The sequence below is a fragment of the Triturus cristatus genome, chromosome 2_2 (genome assembly GCF_964204655.1).
Source record: "Triturus cristatus chromosome 2_2, aTriCri1.1, whole genome shotgun sequence".
Lineage (NCBI taxonomy): Eukaryota > Metazoa > Chordata > Amphibia > Caudata > Salamandridae > Triturus > Triturus cristatus.
In genome coordinates this window covers 873,820,751-873,844,736 of record NC_140582.1, presented here as the reverse complement: position 1 = coordinate 873,844,736, position 23,986 = coordinate 873,820,751, and the positions used below count along the sequence as shown (strand labels likewise).

General features: G+C 40.9%; 1 protein-coding gene across 3 annotated transcripts in view; it reads right to left on the bottom strand.

The window, feature by feature from the left end:
* ARAP2 (ArfGAP with RhoGAP domain, ankyrin repeat and PH domain 2) overlaps positions 1 to 23,986 on the bottom strand; it is a 1,345,662-nt gene that overhangs the window by 169,541 nt on the left and 1,152,135 nt on the right. For all 3 annotated transcript variants that reach the window (XM_085642300.1, XM_085642298.1, XM_085642299.1), the window contains exons 30-31: positions 21,671 to 21,706; positions 7,783 to 7,846 (exon numbers count right to left, since the gene is read on the bottom strand). In XM_085642300.1, coding sequence (XP_085498426.1) covers positions 7,783 to 7,846; positions 21,671 to 21,706 — 100 coding nt within the window. The remainder of the gene's footprint in view (positions 1 to 7,782; positions 7,847 to 21,670; positions 21,707 to 23,986) is intronic.

Sequence of the window (23,986 nt, the reverse complement as noted above, 5' to 3'; positions counted from 1 at the left end):
GGGTGGTGGTCCCCAGGGCCATGGAGGGCTCCAGGAGGGGGGCCAGGTAGCACCCCTCCCTTCAATTAGAAAGCCCCAGGGAGGTGGCAGTCCCGGGGAATGTGGGGGGGCTCAAGCCCACCCACCCAGGTTTATTATTTATTTAAAAAAGAAGCCCCGTGGGGTGGGGGTCCTCAGGGCTGCATTGGGTGTGTGTGCCCGGTGAATATTTGAGAAAAGCCCCGGGGTGGCAGTCCCCGGGGCTTGGGGGGCCCTTGGAGGCCCCCCACAAATTAAGCATGCCCCATGGGGTAGCGGTCCCCGGGGCTGCGGGAGGGCCGAATTCCCTCCCGCATATTATAAACAGCCCCGGAGAGGTGGCTGTCCCTGGGGCTGCAGTGGCCCACACGGGCCCTCAACATGAAAAATTTAAATTAGGACAATGCCCCTGGGACCTGGCCCACCCAGTGACTTATAGACAACGAATCGCAGGCTCGTCTTTTTTTATAATTTCGTCGGGATTCGCAACCCCAACGCGACTTCCGCCAAAATTATTTTAAAAAAATGCTATTTTTGGCCCTGGGGGTCCTGCTGGGACCCCCTGAGCAGGCCTGGGGGGTCAGAGTGTTTCTACCCTGCCTCCTTTTCTTGTTTTTCAACTTTGTTTTACTGTTTTCTTGTGACTCGGTTCTACAGCATTCTGGGACTTGCAGTTCACACGCACCATTTGATCTGCAACAGGTGAGCTAAGGCATCTGCTTTGGGGTGGAGCGGACCACAACCAATCCGTTTGTGGCACGACATTGAAATAAATGATGGCGTGCACACCTCCTGAATACTGCTGGCGCTGAGGAAGGCTTACCTAGCCGAAATGCATTCGCCGTTGCTGTACCATTTTGAATAAAGATGCCTCCATGGTTCCCCTATTGCGGCCTCTTCTCTTTCTTTCGAGGAGGTTCGTGTGATATATATATATCTCTTAGAACAGAAAAGATAAAGTTTCAGTGCTCTTTTTCTTTATTCTGTGCCCAGCACCGCCGCCAATACGCGCTTCAGCTCTCGTGGGGACTTGATCACATGACTATATATATATATATATAGAGAGAGAGAGCGATACATAGAGAGAGAGATTGATAGATCGATAGACAGACAGACAGATAGATTATATATATGTGCAAATGGTCTGCATTGTTAATTCGCTAAAAGATAAAACCTTATATAGGGAGACAAAAATAGTGTTTTTAAAGAAATTCATGCGTGCATTTTAGTACTTATCAGAATAGAAAAGCTTGCAATCAGCAGAAACGTGTATCGTTTCAAAAGCTGACAAGTTGATGTTTTTGGGGAACACATTACATTTTCAAAAAATACTTAAAGCTAGTGTTTGAGCAATAAAGCCTGCTGATTTCAGTAGAATTAAGTTAGAAGCCCACAACACAGCGTAGCCATGTGCAACCATGTAGTATGATTGTTGGCATGACTTCATGCCTTTTTATACCTGGCCAAAAGTCACTGTCAAGATGAGACATAAGAACTATAGCCTGTCAAGTATTGGTTATCATGCATCTCTCTCACTTTGAACTGTTCTTGCAGCCCACCTTATCCTATGGCTACAAACAACTTCTGATAACACTCTCTAAGTTGTATTCAAAATGTGTATTATTAATAGCGTACAGAGCAAAGATTCTATACTTGAATTCACGTGTGGCTACTGACATGAGGATAATGCAGTTGGAACAAATTTGCTATGACTTGTTAAAGTATTTCCCTGCCTTTTGCTAACTAGACTTCAATTAGGCCTCAATTACATTTCCTCTAAAATGGATGTCACAGCATTACATTTATTCTATGTTTACTTTCTGCTGCATGTAGTCAAGCAAAATGTGGATTGTATATTTCTGAATGACACTGTTCTTGAAAAAGCCTGCCAGAGGGCCTACTGTAACACTTATTCAAGGTTCTTCTGCTTGCACATAGTATTACATTCATTCACAATGGTTCACTATTCTTTAATGTAAAGAGTTTGCTCTAACATCTCAGTATGACATTAGGTTAGAAGAGCTGAATCAATATTCATGTAGGTGGTTAGTGCTAAGGTAGTAGGGTTGTGTGATGATTTTAAAAATCTGTATTTTGATTTGTTGAAAATATAATTCTTTGCTCACACCACGGAGACTTTGCAGACCTAATGTTTTTCCATTGTGAAAATGGCTATATAAACCCTTAAATGTGGGGAATTTGGTCACTATTAGGGGTGCTGTGTGATTTTTGTCTGATTCTGCTGCACATTCGAGGCTTAGCCTATTACTGATTCTGCCTATTATTCTGCAGTTGTTCTTATTGTTGAGAGCCTTCATGCAATGCTTCTATGTATTAAATGAGATCTACTGCATAAGCGCTTTACTATTTCTGGATTCTACCCCTTTAAAATGTGTAATATTCCTTCAAAGTTTTCCTAAATTTCACTTTGAAACCCATTTGAGTCAGGCCTTTCTATATTTTAGTGAATTTTGAAATGCATTTTGCAATGCTGCTTTGTATTTTGTCTCCGGGACATACTGTATCAGGAAACTGAGGTTATTACTGTCTCCAATCCATCTAACTACTGGGCGTACCATTAAGCTGTAAACGTTGGGGGCAAAGCATGTCCACACTGCATGTCCCATTAGTCCCTCTGTCCTACCCGTAATCAAGAAAACCAACAAGTAATGGAAGGAGCCTCAAAACATTCTCTATGCATTTTTGTGAAGATATTTACATGAAGGCAGGCAGCTAATCTATGCAATTACATAAACACAGTTCTATGACATGTTCTCCAAATTGTAGGTTGCTAGGCTTTTAACCTTTGATTCGCTTCATCCAACAACCTGGGCCGAATCATTGGTAATTCAGATTTTTAAAAAGGGCTCTCAGAGGGATCCCAAGTGCTACTGCCGCATTTCCCTCTCAGACTTTTATGCTAAGATCTCGGGTAGAGTGATGCTAGAAAGATTAGAACAATGGGCTTAGTTAATAGAGTTCTAACAGAGTCATAATATGGGTTCATGAGGGGGTTAGGAATGGTAGAGCAGTGAATTAATTTAGATCTCCTCATAGAGAAATACATACGGGCTAAAAATTGACATTTACACTTATGTTTTGCTGACCTGTCCAGTGCTTTTGATTTGGTAAACCATTCAATCCTGTGGCAAACCTTGTCATCAATGGGCGCACCATCAGAAATTGTGTCATTGTAGCTCGTGTGCGCTTTGGGCCCAATGGAGAGTGCTCTCCACCATTTAACATTCAGGGAGGAATCAGGCAAGGGTGCGTATTGGCACCCATCTTGCTTCTCTAGTTATAAATGGAGAAGATAACATACTCCAGGAAGTGACCGCTGACTATCCAAGAGTAGAAGGAAGGGTGGTCCCTGTTCTCCTACATGCTGTTGACGCTGTCAGTTTGTCACAGACTACAAAAGGCCTGCAATGAGTAATGGACTGTTTTGTGGTCTTCATGGAGAACCAAGATCTTAAAATACACCTAAGGAAAACCTACACAAGGATATGTGGAAAGGGAGCTGTTAAACCACATGTTCATTACATCAATGGTACACCAATTGAAAAGGTCACTTCATTATCCTACCTGGGTATACTCTTTAGTTCTAATGGTTCCTGAACCAACCATATACACAATAATAGGCTAAAGATGATACATGTCTGTGAGGGAATTTGTAGGTTTGCCACCAAATTAGGTTGAAAACCAATTTGGGAGATGGTCTTAATATAGAGAGCCAAATGTGAATCTGCAGCATAATAGGAACTGCTTATGGAGTCCTCTACTTTACAAATGCAAGATAATGTATTTTTTCAGTGACTGCTTGCCACACCACCATTTCTCTCAGCCTATATTGTACACAGGACATTGGGCATGCAATATTTGGAGGATCTATTATCAATAGAGTCTGTCCAATTGTGGCATTCTATTTGGAGCAATGAATAGACCAAGTTCAGAAAAGCGATTATTAGGGATTGTTTAAGTTTAGAAAATGCATTGAGAATTTCGTGGCTCATGTATATCTCCAGAGTGCCCAGTTTAATGGCCCCCCATTATTGAATGACCCTGATAGCACAATGCATGTAAAAGGAAACTAAAACTTTTACTACTTAAAAAGAAAGCTGATGCTAGATGTGCCAAAGACAGTACTAACCCTTGGTTGTTAGATCCCTCTCTGTGGCTAAGGGTGGGCGTAGTTCGCGAAGTAGCACTTCGCGAAGCTACGCAAAGTGAAGTTCGCACTACGCGAGCTACGCGTAGCACTTCGCGAACTGCGAAGTAACATGTTCGCACTGTGCAAGATGTTGTTTTCAATGATTGCACAGTGCGGACAAGCAATCGGCACTGTGCAATCATTGAAAATGGCATCTTGCACAGTGCGAGCTGTAGTTTTCTGCTGCTCGAGTAGATTTTTACTCGAGCTGCAGCTTTCTCAACGCGAATTGGTAGTTTCTCATCGCGAGCGGTCGCGAGCATACGCGACCCCTCGCAATGAGAAACCTGACCTTCTCGCGTTGGGAATCTCGCCGGGAGGTTTATTTTCCATGCTCGCGATCGCGAACAAGGAAAAAGTCTCGCCAGGATGTCATTTTGCTTGCTCGCGGTCGCCAACTTGACGTTGAGGACCGCGAGCAAGCAAAAAATGACCGCAGCACTACGCAACACTACGCTACGCGTGTTCGCACTGTGCTACGTGCAGTTCGCGTAGCGCGAAGTAGCGCGAACTTCGCAAACTACGCGAGCGTAGCGTAGTGCTTCGCCCAGGCCTATCTGTGGCACAAAAGGAGGGCCTCCAGAGATATCTCACCCGTACATCTAATACCTAATATTGTTTTGTTGTGACACATCTATGATTGGGTACACCCTATTCTCTGGTAGCCTTTCAGAAAATGAAACAATGGTCTGTGGCAGCTGTCAAATGCCCATGTGATGGAAAATCCACTCAATCATGCTATCCTATTTTGTAATTTCTCTAGTGGAATCAGGAAAGTCTATTTAAAACCATTATTTTGGCTAATAATATGAGGGATTACAATGATCCTTATTTATATCCATGTTCCTTGGAGGATCCACAAATGTGTTTAAGGGTTGCCTCCTTTATATGGAAAGCCATTTGTATTGGGAAACATCTTAATTTTAAGCACTAACCTCTCTTTTGGCATTTTATGTGACTCTCTGATGGCCCAAACATTTCATCTACCTACACTCTGTAATTAGTGCCACATGGTGGGAAAGCTGCCTTGCAGCTTAGCCATAATATTCTATTTTCATGAAGGTAATAGCATGACTAAGTGGGACCCTAAGATCACAGTGGGGCAGTGAACGTTGTGTTTTAGCAGGTTTACCACTCTATTTTATATTAACATAGCAGCACCGAATTAAAAGTTTTTGTTTTATAGAGTGTAGTGGCTAACAGGAGTCATCATGGCACGGCAACCTCATTAGCTGTGTATAAGTTCTAACCAGACTTATTTCAATGCACCAAGATGCACAGGTACTTTGTGATCCTAGAGGTCCCGTCTAAACTTCAATAAATCGCATTATCACTTTACAATGTGCTTGCTTTCCTTATATCTCGCCAGTATAAGTTTACACTTTTGTTCTTCTGCTACGCGTTCGTTTTTTGCTACAGCAGATGACTCTTGGAATATACTATGAATCCCATTATATTCTGTTTGTACTGCCAGTAATTTGTTATTTTATTTTATATTTTGTATTTTATATATTATATCTTGTAATCCGCCATCTACTTACCCTGTGTTTTAAAACACTAATGCATTGACACAAATTTTGAACTCAATGTTAGCGTACTATGTCAGTTGCAACAGCGACACAACAAGACTTTTCTTTGTATACAGTTTGGGAATTTTTATTCACACTTTTATGTTTTTATTTTAAAACCGAATAAAGATTTAAAATTGAAATCAACTTGCTACGTCCACAAACACTTTTCCAATGTGAAATCATTTCAACTTTAGAAAATGTCTTTCTTCTATTAGGGGTAGGCAAGGTTTATAGTATACAAACAACATGTACACAGACTGCACCTATTACTGCATTCATATCAGCTATGCAGTGCATAGTTAATTCCATTTTTAGCCTCGGGCCCAAACTGCAAAGAAAGTCAAGGGTGCTCTGACAGCACTGAGAATATTACCAACTTTCTTGGAATTCACAAATGATTCCGATAGCACACATTGGAATCTACAATACGATTACAGCTTTTGCAGGATTACTGAACATCAACATCACTTTTCTCACATAAAAAATAAATTGGTAAAAATGTCCACAGCAGCAACTTTTCCTCAAATCAGTTTTGTGTTTTTATACTTGTAATGTTTCCATATGGAATCTATCATTCCCCCAAAGAGGAATACATTCCCCTTTCCCCAACCAAATTTAATGTATGTTCCCTCTTCATTCCCAGTCTTATTTGTTTTCTGATGGAAATATACCTGCCACAGTTTTGGAAATACCCAACATCCATAAATTCATGATTCTGAGGATTTCCCTGCTTTGGCATCTGCCTCCAACCTGAAAAACCCACACACTGCTCCATGACAGGTTTTGCTCTCACAGAGACCTATTGAGGGTTAGGAGCAGGACTGGGCTGGGGGTGGGGCAGTCCCCGTGGCAATCCCTCCATCGTGCACAGCTGAAGATCATGCACTGCTGGTGTTGGCCACCGATTGAGAGAGTTAGGCACTGTAGCTGACCAGAAGCAAAGCCCGGCAGCCAACCCCACTGCACACGGCCGAAGGTCTGCCACACAGCAGACACTGATGCAAGTCAATCCATTTACAAGTGCAAATTCAACTTTTTTTAATCAATTATGTGTACTTTTGCTCTCAAACAATGTTTGTGCCACACCTGTGTGCAAAAGAGGTGGGCAAACACGTTATATTTTGGTCCAGTGCTGCATAAAACCTTGATAAAAGTACATGTCAGTGCATTTCAAAACTGGAAAGTGATTACTGGTGGAAACTGCTGATCGAATGAAGTATGACTAACACAACAGCAATGCCTGTTGGCTACTTTACAAGAATACGTCACAGAATGGTTATTGGTAACCACTTTTTAGAAACCACAGCTTGAAACAGTATCTCCTGAAAATTTTATTTTGCCCCTTATAGTTCAAAATAGCATTTTCTTAAAAAAACAAAAAGTGAGTAGAACTTTGAATAAAAGCTTTCACTTTTTCTAAATTCCAATACACTTATAGTAATTCAGTTACTGCTGTGGCTTGCGAAATTAATCTGGCTTTAATTTAAAGTAAGTGATGGTAGGGGTAAGTTCTGTATGTACTAGGCCTGAGCGGTAAATTCCGTTCCGCTCGTGGAATTTGCGGAATTCGGGTAATTTCGCGTTCCGCGGAGAACGCGGAACTGCCCAATATTCTGTATTCCTCGGCTTCGCCGAATTTTTTGCTTGATTGCGTCCTCAAAATGCGTTTACGTGAGATATTTCCCCCGGAGCAGGCAAACAACGTTCGCAAACAGGAAAAAAGCATCGCGAACAAGCAATTCTGTGTGTTCGCGGAATTCCTGCGTGCTCGCAGAGATTTTTTACCGCTTCGCGAAGCTTTGCGTAGCGCGACTACGCAAATTCCACCCACCTCTAGTTGTACACACGTGCGCCACAAGGTACCTTGAAATTCAGTCCTGCTTCTCATACTTTGTTATGGACAATCATTATTTAGGAGACCAGAGACACATGTAAATAAGAAATAAATTGTAAAGCACTTTTTTAATGTGAGGAAAATCTTACTTGTGCCATTAGAATGCTTATGAACCACTCCATTTGTAAATCCTGCTCATCACAGCTTAGACGCCTGCAGCAAAGCAAAGTACAGAACGGTGGTTAATTGACAATTTGTCTTATATATATATATAAAAAAATTTGCATTGCAGCTGATTTTTATTCCTAAATATTAAGAGGTTATATTTTATATATGTTATGTTTTGATAACTAAAGGTTAATAGGTGGTGTAGGAGAGATCTTGTCTAATTACAAAGGTAAGTCGTCGTTAAACTATTTTGATATTTTATGTTTGTCAAACTGAATACATTGCACTTGATACTCTGTGCCCAGTGCTTTCCCTGAATGTTGGAAAAGCAGAGGTTGCATATTGCCCACAAACCACATCTTACTAACACAGACAGACCATGAACACTAATAGCATTTGTACTCATAGAATGTATTCCTTACAAAGCACTAGCCACAGATAAACTACAACAAATTGAGTTCAATACGTTTAGGGGATTCTGCCTAATAATTTTGATAAATACTGAAAAAGCATTCATCTAAGCTTGTATTTGTGACTTGTATATGTGGATGTTTCCCACTTATAGGTTCTTTAGGAGTGGGCTGGATTTCTAATATTGTGGGTCACTTAGGAACAGCCTACAAAGAAGTATATTTTAAGCACATAAGCTAAAGTGAATCAAATATCCACTTGAAGGAAATAGCCTTATAACTTACCAGTAATCTTCATTACATGGAGATTAAATAAGCTCCTGAAATGGGTACTTCTGTGCCTTAATGAAGATCTCTGGGTCAGAATTAGGACATTTCAAATTTGATCTCTCTCTCTAGCTCTCTCTCATAGATTACCAAGAAAATGAATACAAAAATGAAACATAGCTAAAGCACTTCAGCACCAAGGTTTTAATTAGGCAGCACTACCAAAATAATCAAGGTAAAACTGATTTGAGATTGAATGATGATGCTAACCCAGTAAAGGAGTTTTTAAGCTGTAGCTCTGGGAGAGAGCTTTATAGTAGCTCTACAAATATCAGAGACAGGAAGCCCTTTTATAAAATGTCTGCAAATTTCCCACCCCGCTGGTTAATTTGCCATAGATCAATTCAGGGAATGTAGTTTAATTCTACTTTTGTTTATGAGCCACCATAATAATCTGCTATCCCTACAAATGTGATTCAGTAATGGAAGGCATCCCCTTGTGACAAGTAAGAAGAGGCAATGAATCAAAATGAATGGAAGTATGCATACATGTCTGTCTCTTTGATGTCCAACAACTGTAAATGGTTATCTTCCAGAAATGCCGGTCCACGTCCAAATGGATGAATAAAGGGATGGTCTCAGAACCATTAAGAGTAAACTGCAAGCAAGGATCAACACACAATAGAACAACAAATCCCCCAGTTCTCTGCCAAATTGATTGCACTAAGCAAATAACTATACTTTCCAAATTACCTAATTCAGAAGCTCAAAAATATCAGCTGGAGCAGCACTAGAGATAAGATATCGATCCCAAGAAAAAAGAGGGACCTGATCAGAGGATAAAAAGGCAAAATCAGCAAAAAAAAGTGAACCACATAGTTCTCAGACTTCAGTGAGACTTTAATGCTACTTAAAGGAAATTGCTTTTGCCGGGGACGTCATGATAGAAAATGCTAGACTGCAATACAATATGTGCCTCAACATATATCTTTGTTTCACAAAACCAAGAAATAGGTTACATCCCCTTCAAGGAATACAAAGTAGTTTGGGATTTTGTGGGCTTTGGAATTCTGGGGAAATCAACACTACTGAAGAGCTTTTTCTGAACTTCTGATACAAATCCCTCTTCGAAAATTCAAGCCAATATGGGTTGACGCCAGAACGTAAAAATAAATTGCATCTAACTCAGTAACAGGTGCTACTTCACAGGAGAGGGCAGAGGTAAATAACCAAATCTGCTCTTCAGGCAGTTCTTAATCTTTGGCAGACTTATTAAACCTTTTCTCTAACATACATACCTTCTGAACAAATGCTGCCTTCTAAGAGCTCAACCAAAAATGATATTTCAGCCATCACAATTATAGATGAATACAGAACTGCTGTTTGAAAGCTAGAAAAGGAAATATCTGAGCTGAAGAGCAATTTGGAATGTGCTTATTTCATCATGTTCAGGAAGCCAGCCAATCAGAGCACTCTCAAAGAGTGATTTAGATCTATATGGGCCGCATATCTTCCACCAATCAACAAGAATCTCATAAATAGAGGTGTTCCATTCATTGAGGTTCCGATACTTGAATCTCCTGCACATGACAGAGAAATGCCTCATGAACATAGTGATGTACAACCACAGAGTTTTCAACAAATTACATGGCTTCAGTGAACTCAAGAGCTTTATGTCAACATTCTCATTCAGGTATATCATGATGAAGAACTTGGGATCCAAGATTGTTAATAATTTCTACTAATTACATATAAAGATATACCAAACAGCCAGAAAGCAAAGAAGGGTAGTCAAATTGACATTTGGGATGGAAGCTTGAAGCCCAAATAATTGTGAAAATGGGCTTTCACTTCATTCATCACCTCTGTCTGACTGATCTATGTCACCACTTGTTTGAAGGAAACTAAACATAAAATGTGATAGTTATTACACTAATGTAGAACCATTTGTGAGCATTAAGCTATGCTTGCCAAGACACTGAAGATCCAAGGTCTTTGTAATAAAATACAACTCCTTTATTATTTAGCTTTATACCTAAATAGGAAACTATTTCCTGTCCACCCTCTTTTACCAAGTGCATAAAGTAACAACAAGGCATTGCTTCCAACACAGTTGTCCAGTAAGGATCTTACCTGACTCTTTGCAGAGGAATGGCCAGAAGTTTGTTCCTAAAAAGATTCTCCTCTGAGAGGGTGTTAAGAGATACCATGAGAACCAGGTAGATAATACTTCTGATGCCACTTCTGCATAGGTGCATGTAACTCTGTTTCCATGCATACCATTCCGTTTCGGGTACAGTTGAGGTTATAACACATTCTCAAGCACAGAAGCTTTATATTGAATCGTGCATGCTGCATAATTAGTAGACTTTGATTATTTGGAATTATACAAAAACTGGCTTGAGGGATGTGGAGTTTAACCTGTGCACTGTCCAAAGCAAGATACTGTACCTATGATTTTCTGATTTTCTGCTTTAGAGCCTTTTAGGGGGCACCTTTTGAGACCAATGCTTCTGGCAGTGCTAATACCCATGATTGATGTAATTAATGTAATGTTATCTCCAGACTCTCAAAATGTGATTTACAAGTTATACATTTTTAATGTTTTTTCTGTAATGCATTGTTCAGTTGAACAATACAGTTTCTAATAAATAAATAAATACTACTTCAGGTGTAACAAGACTTACAGTATAGCTGCAGCGCCAAGCTGCCCATGGGTGTGTTAAACTTTGAACGGCTTAGACCAATTAACACAACTCTCCAAACAAAAAACAGCGCATAAGAGATAAGAAGCCATACAAAATAATAAAACTAACCTTCTCAGATATAGAGAATCAAATGTTAATGTTAATAGGAGTTTTTAGAGCGCACGTACGCCGATTGGCTTCATGGCGCTGGGGCTCAGAAGGCTGTCAAAAGAGACAGAAGCTAACCCTGTGTAAATAGCCATGTTTTTAGGGATTTCCTAAACTGGAAAAGGTCTGTGCAGGATCGGATTCCTAGCGGAAAAGAATTCCATAATTTGGGGGCGAGAGTGGCAAATCTGCAGCCTCCTTGGCGTACCCGTTTGAAACCCTGAACAGAAAGAAGTGAGAGATGAGCAGACCTTAGATTGCGTATGGGAGTGTGCCTGAGTATCAAGCTATTGATGAACTCAGGACTGGTGCTGTGCAAAGATTTAAAAATGAGGCACCCCGTTTTGAAGGCACAGCGCTGTGATATTGGGAGCCAATGTAGTTTCCTCAACATGGGGGTAGCTGTATGCCACTTAGGTTGACGATATATAAATCGTGCTGCCTGGTTCTGGACCATCTGTAGGCGCTTAAGCAAGTAGTGTGGCATGCCTAGGTATACAGAGTTGGAATAGTCCAGGTGGGATAGAACAGTAGATATCATGGCCTGATTCAAAGCATCATGGCTGAGGAAACGATGTATTTTCCTAATCTTATGCATTTGAAAGAAGCACTTAGACACCACAGCTCCAACCTGAGTTTTCAGGGAGAGATCGCTGTCCAGTAACACTCCTAAAGTTTTGGCCGACGTAGGAGGAGAGCCAAGCTCTGAGGGCCAATAGTGGGGGCCCCAGTGCTTATGGCTGTCCCCAGTGAGTACTATCTCTGTCTTACCAGGGTTCAGTTTGAGATGATTAAGATCCATCCAACTTTGGATATATAACATGGTATCCTGGAATTCAGTGATAGAATTGTGTGAACTGTCGACCCTGAGGATGAGCTGAAGATCATCTGCATAGTTGAGGACCAGCACATTCCTGTCTTTAAGAGACTGGATCAGGGGCACCATATAGATGTTAAATAGGTGAGGAGAAAGGGACGAGCCCTGTGGGACCCCACAGATGGTATTGCGTGGAGGTGCTAGAAACTGACCCAGACGGACAGCCTGAGAACGGTCCTCCAGGAAAGAAGTGAGCCAACAAGCCGCAGTCTCCTGAACGCCAGCCCTACTGACATGGTCGGCCAGTATAATATGGTCGACCATGTCAAAGGCAGCGGAGAGATCCAGCAAGACCAGGGCACGGGGACAGCCTCTATCAGCGTTATCCCGCAAGGTGTCCACAGCCGTCAGGATCACAGATTCGGTAGAATGAGCTGGCCGAAAGCCAGCCTGATGAGGGTGCAGGTATTTTGATTCCTCTAAAGAGAGGCATTTAGCTATGTAGCCCTCCAGGACCTTAGCCAAAAAGGGTAGCAGAGAGATTGGGCGGTAATTGGAAAGGAGCACGGGATCAGCTCCAGGCTTTTTTAAGAGGGGAACCACTACTGCTTTTTTGAAAGCCAGGGGGACTATGCCAGATGAAATGGATTCATTCAGTAATGAGAGTGCGGGACCATAGTGGATTGCGAGGCAGTCTTTCAATATGTGTGGGGGGCAGCAGTCAGATGGGGCGCCTGATTTAATTTCCACCAATAGGGCGTGAAAAGTCTTGACACTAATAGTAGGAAAACAGCTAAGAGTCCTGTTGTTACAATGCACCAGAGGGGGGTCTGGTGAGAAAGGATGGATGGGAATGCTGGCTTTTATTGAGATAATCTTATCGATAAAGTAGTAATTTAGCGAGTTACATAGAACTTGAGAGGGTGGCTTTCAAAAGGATGCGCTCGGGATGAGATAGTTCATCATTTATGGAAAATATTTCTTTAGAATTTTTATTTGATTTCAAAATACGATTAGAGAAATAGGCTGCTTTAGCAGTGAGGATACTATCCTCATAATCTTTACGCGCAGAAGTATATAATAGTTTTTTTCCGAAGAATACTTCAGACGCCACTGTCTTTCTAATTGGCGTAAGGCCAATTTCTGGGCCTTGAGGTCATTGGAAAACAATTTTTGTGCCTCCGTGCGGCGTGCTAATTTAACTTTTGTTAGTGGGGCGTGCTTATTACTAGCATCGAGTAACCATTTTTATACCTTTATTTCTAAGGTGTTAAAATCATAGCCAGGGGGGTGGAGCTGTGTCAGCTAGTGTGTTAAGGAAATCATCCTTATGAATAAAGTTCCACCTCCTGGCAAGGCCTCCTTCGGTCGCATTAATTTTCATAATGAAAGATCGTGCCAGCGAAAATTTTAACAGGTGGTGATCGGACCAAAGGAATGTAAAGAGAGTCTGTCAACTGAAAAAGAAAAAACTGGAAAATCTGGCAGGGTAAGGAGTTAAATTTGTACGTTGTAAATGCTACAGATGTGCCAGCTCTCAGGTGCAGTTTTACCTTCAAAAGATAAGGGCAACTGAGGATGAAGACAAACTAAGGAGTAGTAGTCTGTGCCCTTATTTAGTGCAAACAAAAAAACTGGCATGCATGACAGCAAATTAAAAAGGACAAACAATTAGTTGCAGGAATTGGTAGATAAGAACAGGGAAACTGTACAACCAAAACCCTTTGAGACAGTTTGAAAAACACCTGCATTCTTCATCCATTTTTGCTTCCATTATTTATATCATTTGGACTGGAAGGTGTCCTCAGCTCTCTTACATGCAAACCATAAAACAGGGGAAAATACATTTTTGCATCAGTGCACACCTTAAAACAAGCATTTGCAATGCAATAGGTCTCACATTTGCAAAAGTTAGAGCTATTGGTGTTGTAAATGACAATGTGTTTTGTTTTGGAGTGGAGTGTATATATGTGGTGTGGAGTGAAATTATGTTGGTTGGAATTGAGTGGTGTGTAGTGTATTTGTGTAGTGGAATTATGTGGTATTGATAGATAGGCGTGGGAACTGCACAGAATAGGAAGATAGAGAGGGATAGGTAGTTTGTGCACAAAGTGGTGAACAGACTCCATACCAAGGAGTAGAAGGAGTGTGAGAGAAAGAAAGGGAGAGCAGTCCACAAACGCATACAGAGAGAGCACCTGTGTACGCAGAAGACACCCCAAGAAGAGGAGGAGAGAGTGGGTTTGAGGAATGGAAACCTTGAAAAGGCACAGGTAAGAAAGTGTGCTTGAACACCTGAAGTTAACCACATGAGAGAGACAGGAAGAGTGTGTGAGAGAGCGAGAGAGAGGGGTGAGAGACTGAGAGAGAGATTGAGAGAGAGATAGAGAGAGAGAGAGAGAGAGAGAGAGAGAGAGAGAGAGGGGGGGGGTGGGCACCCAGAGGTGGGAGGAGGCTAGAGGTGGACCAGTACACAGAGAGAGGAGGTACAAGAAGGTAGCCTGTGTGAGCAGGCAGTATAGAGAGAAGAGAGGGTGTGTGAGGGAGGGATGAGAGGGGGCAGTGGGATTATAAAATGAGGGGGTAGTGGCAGTGAGGGGCAGTGGTTGTGTAGTAGAGAGATGACAGGGTTGGTGGAAGTGAGTGGGAAAGATGGGTTTTATTGGAATTTGCAATTGTGTGTCCTGGAATTGTGTAGTTGAAATATGTGGCATGGTGTGCTGTGGCATTATGTGGATAGTAATTAAATGGTATTAAGTGTACTGGATTTATTTAGAGTCAAATTGTGTGTTATGGAGTTTATTATGTGGAATGGTATTGTGAAGAGGCATCTTGTAGAGTTGATTTATGTGGTGTGCTTTTAAATTTTGTTGCATGATGTGGAAATTTGTGGTGTGGATTATGGGTATATGGTGTGTTGTGGAATTGTTTTGTGTTTTTGAAATATGTTGTTTGGTGTGGAATTATGTGGTGTCTAATGGAAATGTTTGGAGTTGAATTGTGTGGCCTGGTAATCTGTGGGGTTGAGTGAAAGTATGCTTATTAGAAGTTTGTGTGGAGAGCATTTATGTTGATTGTTGGAATGTGGCATAGAGTGCATTTATGTGGGGTGCATTTATGAGTAGGTTGTAATTATGTGGAGTTTGATTATGCTGGAAAGAGTGGTATTATGTGGAATGTAATTGTGTTGTATGGTGTAGAATTGTGTGGCATTGAATTATTGTTATTGTGTGGAATTATGTGGGATGGTTAGGAGTGGTATTATGTGGCATGGTGTGGAGTAGTATTATATGGTGTGGAATTATGTGGCATGTTGAGAAGCTGAATTTATTTTGTGCAATGCCAATAGGTCTTGCTTTTGCGAAAGTTAGAGCTATTGGTGTTGTAAATGAAAATGTCTTTTACCCATGTGTTATGGAGTAGAGTGGATGTATGAGGTGGGGAGTGGAATTATGTGGGTTGGATTGGAATTGTTTGTTGTGGAATTGTGTGGTGTAGAGTGGATGTGTGTAATGGAATTATGTGGCATGGAGTGCAGTGGAATTATGTGGATAGTAATTATGTAGTTTTGAGTGTACTGGAATTATGTGGACTGGGATTATGTGTTGGAAAGACTGGAAGGGCTGGGGCGTTGTTAGTAGAACGGCAAACCCTGCTTGACGTGAAACTCACTGCCACTGTAAAAGGTGAAAACTGTGGTGCCTTTTAAACAAAGTAATAAAATCCATGTTACTGCATTGCATGTACTGGATGGGCTGGGACAGTGTCAGTGGCATGCTTAAATCGCAGGTCACTACCACTGTAAAATTAAAAAAAAAAAGGTGGCTTTTAAAACTAAATATGCTATACGTCTGTGCTTGCACACAGACCACACATAAGGAGGGTTGCATAATTTGTAATCAGTAGTTGTACATAATATATTATTTAATGCAAACACTATATCTTTTCACACAGCCGTTTGCTGTCATTCATGAACCGCAAACTGTCACAAGGCCAAGTGACACTCATAGCATGCTTTGCTGAAGGCAAACGATCGGACTTTAATGGACTAACACTTTGAAATTGCATTTGTGCCCGACTTGATTTGTGTGTATTAGCTCAGTACCTCAAAAAATTAGCTCAAGCACTCGTCAAAAATACATTCTTATCATTAGCAAGTCATGTTGTGGGCGAAGTTCTGAAAGTATTGCCATCTGTAATCAGGCCTTCCTGTTCGACACAGGCACTCTTGCAAATGAATTCCAAAATATGCTTTTATCCTTAACGATCGACTTAAAATTACATTGATTTCATTTATTTATGTCCTGCTTTTAGGAGCATATCTATTTCGTTTGTTTGCACACATTCAATATTATTGTGAGCAAGCACGATTTCCCATTTAGAAATAAAGTGAATATATCAGCGTTGGGCAAACCAGTTTGAAATTAAAATGCTTCTCTTCTGGGCAGAGCTGGGAGAATTCAAAGTGGAAAGCATCCATTAAAGTGTTGCGTCACTTTAGCATACGGTCATTTGGGGCAATTCACAGTGTTTAGGGCCCATTTCCTGTGGAGACTTTTATAGTGCATGATGAGATCTCTGCAGACTATGGAGCGAGCCAGCCGGGTTTCTTTCTACATTGTCACTTTCATGTGCACAACACATGATTAAAGCTTTCAACCTATGTGTCAAGTACTATTCTTGAAGAAAAAAAAGAGGAAAGAAATAACACCATGGATTGAATAGCTAGCTACACAACTACTGCTCACTGGGTCATGCAGTGTGATTCAGAAATACATGCTTGCTTCATACACGGAATGGAAAGTGTTGCAACCAAAGTCATGTTTTAAATATTTTGCCAAGGGCGCCCTGCTGCCCCCAAGTCTTCCTGAAAGGCCTTTGGTGGCGGTTATCAATCACAAGAAAAGAAACTGTTTATCTGGGGCATACAGGCACGCCTCTCTCTTAAATGACTTTAGTCAGAGATTCAATCAGGTCTCCTTGTTGTCATGCTCAGTAAACATACAGTCTGCGGTTTAAACTCCTTGATGCTGAGCATTCTAAGAGCGGCTGACAGAAGGCAAAAGTGATATTTTTACATATCAAACCCGTTCACCAAACACCAGGGGGAAATTATGCTGTCAAACCTCACACACCATTGGAGTATTTTGTTATTTAATTGTTTATTAAGAAGTTTTGCACTGGACTACATTTACCCTGCAAGAGAAGTATTTTTCTTATGTTTTGCATGTGCCTACCAATATCATAAAAATACTGAAAGGAACTACGAAGGAACAATTCTTCCAACTTGGGGAGTGGGGAAGTGGGTTCGAGTCTCGGCATCGGCTCTCCCCGTGAGTCTTGTTGTTATTATTTCCATTGTTATTGGCATCATCATCATCATCATCGTCTATGCAGCACGTCACGAAAATAGGTGACCCCGGTGCCTTTTGTAGCGTTGGCACTCCTTTTGTCTTCCTTGATATCTTCTCTACAACAGGTTTAGCTATGAGGCGCGCGGAGAGGGTGATGGAGGACATTTGAAGCCTGTACTGCGTGCAGCCGACTGAGCTGGGTGAACTGACGTCATACCGTCACTGTGGGCCTTTAACAGATTCAGACCACATCTGTGCGCTGTACAGATACGTATCATATGAGACACCTCTGCACGCTGACATACAGGCACTACTGGGTCCATGTACCTTCACGCCTTGGCCATCACCGCTGATGTCCATCCGTCTGCAATGTTTGTAAACAGATGGAATCAGGTAAAATGACGGCAGCCCATGAGTCCAAGCTGGAGGCCTTTCTTCAACCTGTTAGCCAGTGCCACAGGGCCTGGGAGGCTGCACTTGACCCCTCTGCTTCGAGTCTGAGAGGCTCCTCTGACAGGGCTACAGTGGGCACCAGTACCATCCCCATGATGCCCCAAATATGTGGTGAACAGTCTTCTGCAAAAGAGTTCTGACATGGAGCGGTAAAAAATGCAACTTCTATAGCTAGTAACCCTCTCAGCTGTGCGTGAGGAGTCTGCCTTTCATTCCAAGGCAGAAAGGATAATATGGTGCTCTAAGGTGAAGTGGCAGAGAAATTCCTGGAAGAATGTGGTGCTTTCCAGTATCATGATAAACACACCCCAGGAATAATGCAGTGCTACCCACAGCATTGCAAACGCACTTGTGGAATAATGTGGTGCTACCCATAGCGTAGCAAACGCACTTGTGGAATAATGCGGTGCTACCCATAGCGTGACAAACGCACTTGTGGAATAATGCGGCGCTACCCATAGCGTGGCAGGGGCAATCCTATAATAATGCGGTGCTACCCATAGCGTGGCAAACACACTTGTGGAATAATGCGGTGCTAACCATAGTGTGGCAAGCGCAATCCTGTAATAATGCGGTGCTACCCATAGCGTGGCAAACGCACTTGTGGAATAATGCGGTGCTACCCATAGCGTGGCAAACGCACTTGTGGAATAATGCGGTGCTACCCATAGCATGGCAGGCGCACTTGTGGAATAATGCAGTGCTACCCATAGCGTGGCACGCGCAATCCTGTAATAATGCGGTGCTACCCATAGCTTGGTAAACGCACTTATGGAATAATGCAGTGCTACCCATAGCGTGGCAAATGCACTTGTGGAATAATGCAGTGCTACCCATAGCGTGGCAAACACACTTGTGGAATAATGCGGTGCAACCCATAGCGTGGCAAACGCACTTGTGGAATAATGTGGTGCTACCCATAGCGTGGCAGGCGCAATCCTGTAATAATGCGGTGCTACCCATAGCGTGACAAACACACTTGTGGAATAATGCAGTGCTACCCATAGCGTGGCAGGCGCAATCCTGTAATAATGCGGTGCTACCCATAGCATGGCAAACGCACTTGTGGAATAATGCGGTGCTAACCATAGCGTGGCAAACGCACTTGTGGAATAATACGGTGCTACCCAGAGCATGGCAAATGCACTTGTGGAATAATGCAGTGCTACCCATAGCGTGGCAAACGCACTTGTGGAATAATGGGGTGCTACCCATAGCGTGGCAGCTGCAATTCTGTAATAATGCGGTGCTTTCGGTACTGTGACAGACTCACCCATATATACCCGATTTAACTTACATTTTGCTACGGAATAAACGGGACCACTATTGGTGTTCCCGCCGAAGAACTTAGTTTAAAATATAGAAACCAAAAAAGGCAAACAACGGTACACGCGAACATGAATGAAAGTCACCATGTAGTCATGAATTCAGTTGTCTGTCTGTTTCTAAAATATGCTTTAACGCCCCAGACCAACTCATGTACAACAGCAGAGATATACACCGGGGAGGGCACTTTCAGATGAAGCAGCAAAGGGAGGAGGAACAGCTGGCAGATAAGAAATGGAATGCTAGAAGAATGGAACAGACACGAAGCATGCCAGTGGGGAACAGAAAGTGCAAGTAAACAAAGAACAACACAGAATGAAAATCAGTGAAGGGGGGTTGCAGGGGTGGGGTGGGATGGCAAGTGGTGACCTGGATGAGGTGGTGGGGGCAGGGAAGCACTGTTGAGGGAGGGGGTTGCAGAGACGGGTGAAGGTGCTGCACTGGGGCAGGAACAACTTACTGCACTAACAGATCTTGAAGCAGTGCGACTGAAAGAACTGAAAGAGTCCCTAACAAACAACCCATAAAGGTGAAAGCGTACATATACAGGAAGTTAGGCACTGCTGCGTGGGAGAATACCAATGCCACGAAAGCGGGAGAAAAAAGAAGGGTTGACCAGTAGCCATGAAGCATTTTTGAAGGACAGACAAAGGAATAAATGACAGTGCATAGGTGGGATGCAGAGCCACAGAAGAGATTACAGCTGGTCTCGTAGAGACAGTGCATGTGCTGCCTAAACTCGGCCTAAAAAGCAGTATTGAATAATATCTAACAATCACAACTACTCTGATGCATGATTTAAACTTGTTGTGGCCAGAGCATCAGAAAAAGGTATTCCACAGATGAAGGCAAGAATTTAGAATTAATACAATTATGTGTTACATTAACATAAAATGGATCGCAAGAAATGCAAGTGTGTTGTATTCTTCATAATTAAATATTTAAAAGTTAACATAATAAGTCCTCAGATTATTTTAAAGTATCATGCACTGCACATTTTTTATGTGCTTTCTTGTTTTTCTCTCTGTGCGCTAAGAATTGATATGTCCTTCAACATTTAATATATTTTATTTTTAAGTTAGCATAAGTAGCTCCAAAACTAATATTGGGACTTGACAAGATTGCACTGAAACCAAGGCTTTTCAAGGATGCATTGTGCACAGCATTCATTATTTCATTCATACACAAGGTTACTGCTCTTTATAAAATAATTGAAATGTGTTCTATTCAGTGATAGCGTTTATTTGAGCTGTAGCAATTTACGGGTTCACTACCTGCCGCTGGAGGAACACACAATGTTTAAATATTCAAGATTGTTGTTGGGCTGGTAGAACATGGTCTATTAATATTTTCAAGCAGCTATGTTTTACTAAACCATTGCCATTTCCACTTGTATGTAGAGCACAGAGACTGGCAGATTATTCATTTTGGGACGGTTTCAAGAGCGAGCTTGTTTTATGGAGTGTAATTTGTAGATCATGATTGCCTTGTATTGTTTTATTTTATGTGTACAGACCATGACATGACTTCACCTCATGATTAGGGCTTGAATCTCTGCTGCTAAAATGTTATAAATGCAGCTGTCTTTGAGAAGCAAGCCAGGTCTCGCTCCTCTTGAAGGCAAAATTCATGCCAGTCTTTTTACTGAATAAAAACTTCGAGATTTGTCTTGATTCTCTACTGCTATGTCCATTTCCTCTCTGATTCATTATTTGCTTTGTGTTAGACTGTATTTGATTCTGGCTGCTGATTAAAATAGGGCTCAGCTTCTGCTGCCTATGCGAATTCATATTTATTTACATTTTGAGTATTCTGAATTGAATTGACTAACCATTAGCTCTTTTTCTTCTGAAACGATTTCTACATTTTAAACCAATATTCATAGTTTATACTTGAACATTGTCCCATGTGGATTTGCAAGTGTTAAATCCCTGAGTGGATTTTCCTATGTGGGTTCTCTTGATTTTACTGTATTTTTTGCCTAGAGCTCTCTTCCTTTGAGACTCACAAATATCCCTAATGCATCTCCTCGCCCCTAATGACATGAAGCACCAACACAGGTAGCGGAACGGGGAGAGGTCCCACGGGAGTTGTTTTGCTTCAGAGTTGTATGTAGCAAGTATCTGCTCCACACATCTAAAATACAATATTATACCAGCAGAAAATAGTACTTTCTGTTTGATAATATTCTCCTGGTACCACCATTTAGGTGAACTAAACAAGAACCTGGCTGCAATACCATAGTTGTTACAAATACGAAGTTCTGTAATTAATGCTTCCTAAATCCACTGAAAACTAAAGAGATGGCAATAAAATATGGTTGCAACATACAATATAAATACAAATAAAAAAAATAGAAAAATAATACGTTGTTGTTTCACACTTACCACTGGGTCTTTTCAGAAAGAGCTGTCAACCCCCAGCTGATTTAAATAAAGGAACATGTCAAAGTATTATTACAATTGAAAGAAACCACTTGTTCACTCACAGTCCAGTTGCTCTACTTTAAGGAACAACAACAGTTATAGTTAGACATCTTTATTCAGAAGCAAGTGTGCATTCCAATAACAGGAAAACACAGGGCCTGTGCATCCCACAGCAAACAATAACTGAAGGAGGAATTGTAGTTGCACTCAGGCAGACTAACTTTAACATTCTAGAAAGATCAATAAAGATCATGAAATATAGGTAAGATTTACTTACAAGCAATGTGATTGCCACTTTTAGGCATCCAACACTTCACTACTAGAAGTGATGTGATATGAAAGACTGACAGTACATTAATTGACTGGTTTCTGACACACAAGGACTATAAATGCTGAATCTGGACTCCTTAGTACAAACACATGTCTTAATTCACAATTTAAATGCTCATAAGTATTATTCACATACATAAATCTATCTTGATTGTTGCTGGATAATAGCCATACCAATAGATGCATTCACCCCGTAGTAATATAGCTAACAAAATCTACTCAATAGCATTTATAACATTTAGATGGACATCCTCTATGCTAATTTTAAACCATTCACATTGCAAAATTTTTTTAAACATGGGGCTCTGAAAAATCCTGTACGATATTCAAAGACAATGTAATTTTTGTTAGAATAACCATCATTATATCAACTATACCATCTAGTCCTACAAACAACATGAGATAAAATACACTGTGCAACATGTAAACAAGGGGCATTTCGATAAAACTAATTTTAACTATTTAAACCTGCTAGTAACCATCCAAATTAGCAAAATATAGTACACAACTGCATAATATATTCATTTTGAATCGGTCCGACTGCACAAGGGTAGAGCATCCGTATACTTGTTTATGTCACAATTCTCGAAAAATGAGAACAATCACTTCCTATGGAAAGAAAAGCATACAATGCAAAATAGTTTCTTTGCTCCAAAGTTAAAGTCACAGAGGGCTTTGCCAGACTCTGCTTTATTCCATTTGGGCACATAATCTAGCATTGTTAAGTACCAAATCTAAATTAAATTTATAGGTAACTGTTACTTATGAGAAGATATCTAATCATCAATGTGGCATGCTTAGTGCCCAGAAGGCTTTTGCACATTTGATATGCCAAAATATCTCTAAAATGATCCCAATCATATGAGCATTAATAGGTGCAGGATTATTACAGAATAGCACAAGTCCCAGTACCATAAGATTATTCTTAAAATACAATAACCACCATTTTTAGTTTCTCCCTAACGTAACAGAAACTCAGACATTAGCTCTACGATAAATGTATGCCTCACACAGAATGCAGAAAGGCCTAATACAATAGAGGACACATTGAGAAAACATCAGTAGTAGGATTAATACGAAGCTCAAAGTCAACACAGGTGTACCGAAAACCCTACCAAAACTGCAGGTATTTTTAATTTTATATTGGACAATAGCTTTTATATGGTTCCACAGATCTATACCCAAAACTGTATCTACCATTACCTTCAATCTATTACCTTGTAGTATCATACTTAATGCCAGATTTTCCAATTCTTTATTTGCAATACAAATGTGGAGTTTTGCCTCTATCAACAAGCAGCCTTAGAGCTATGATTAGTGTAGTTAATCTGATGTCAAAGTGAATGCCCAAGTAGTCAAAGTTGGTCACATATTCTAACAATAGTGTACTGATGGAAAATGATCACTCAAGGGAACTATTAGCTTCCTAATGAAAACCTTTGATTTTGGATACATTGATGATCAGCAGTTTCAAGATTCAATAATTGCCAAAACCCTTAATTTTTTGGTGATAGACAACTTTGTCAACAAGCGCAATAACAATGTTGTCTGCAAACAACATTGATGTTTTGTCATTGCATTTCTTAGGATATTGAGGCTTAATTCTTTAAGGTAATATGCCACGTCTGTGACATGTCTGCGCATCATCTATTTCTCGCTACAGTTCTGTTTCAATAGGTGCATTCAGATATTCCTTAGGCCATGTCAGCTTTTTTAGTCTAGTCATTGTAGAGGTGAGTGATGAATATAACATCTATTATTACAACTTATAAAGTGCTACCTATAAAAGCCAATTAAAAATTTGAAAGGACGTTAAGATATTCAAAAATATGAATTTACACCTTAATGTCAGAGTGATCATGAGCATGCTCTCAGAGATCCTCACTAAAAACTGATCCTTACACAGTACTGATATCTAGAAACCCTTAGTCTGCCCTCAGATGCCTC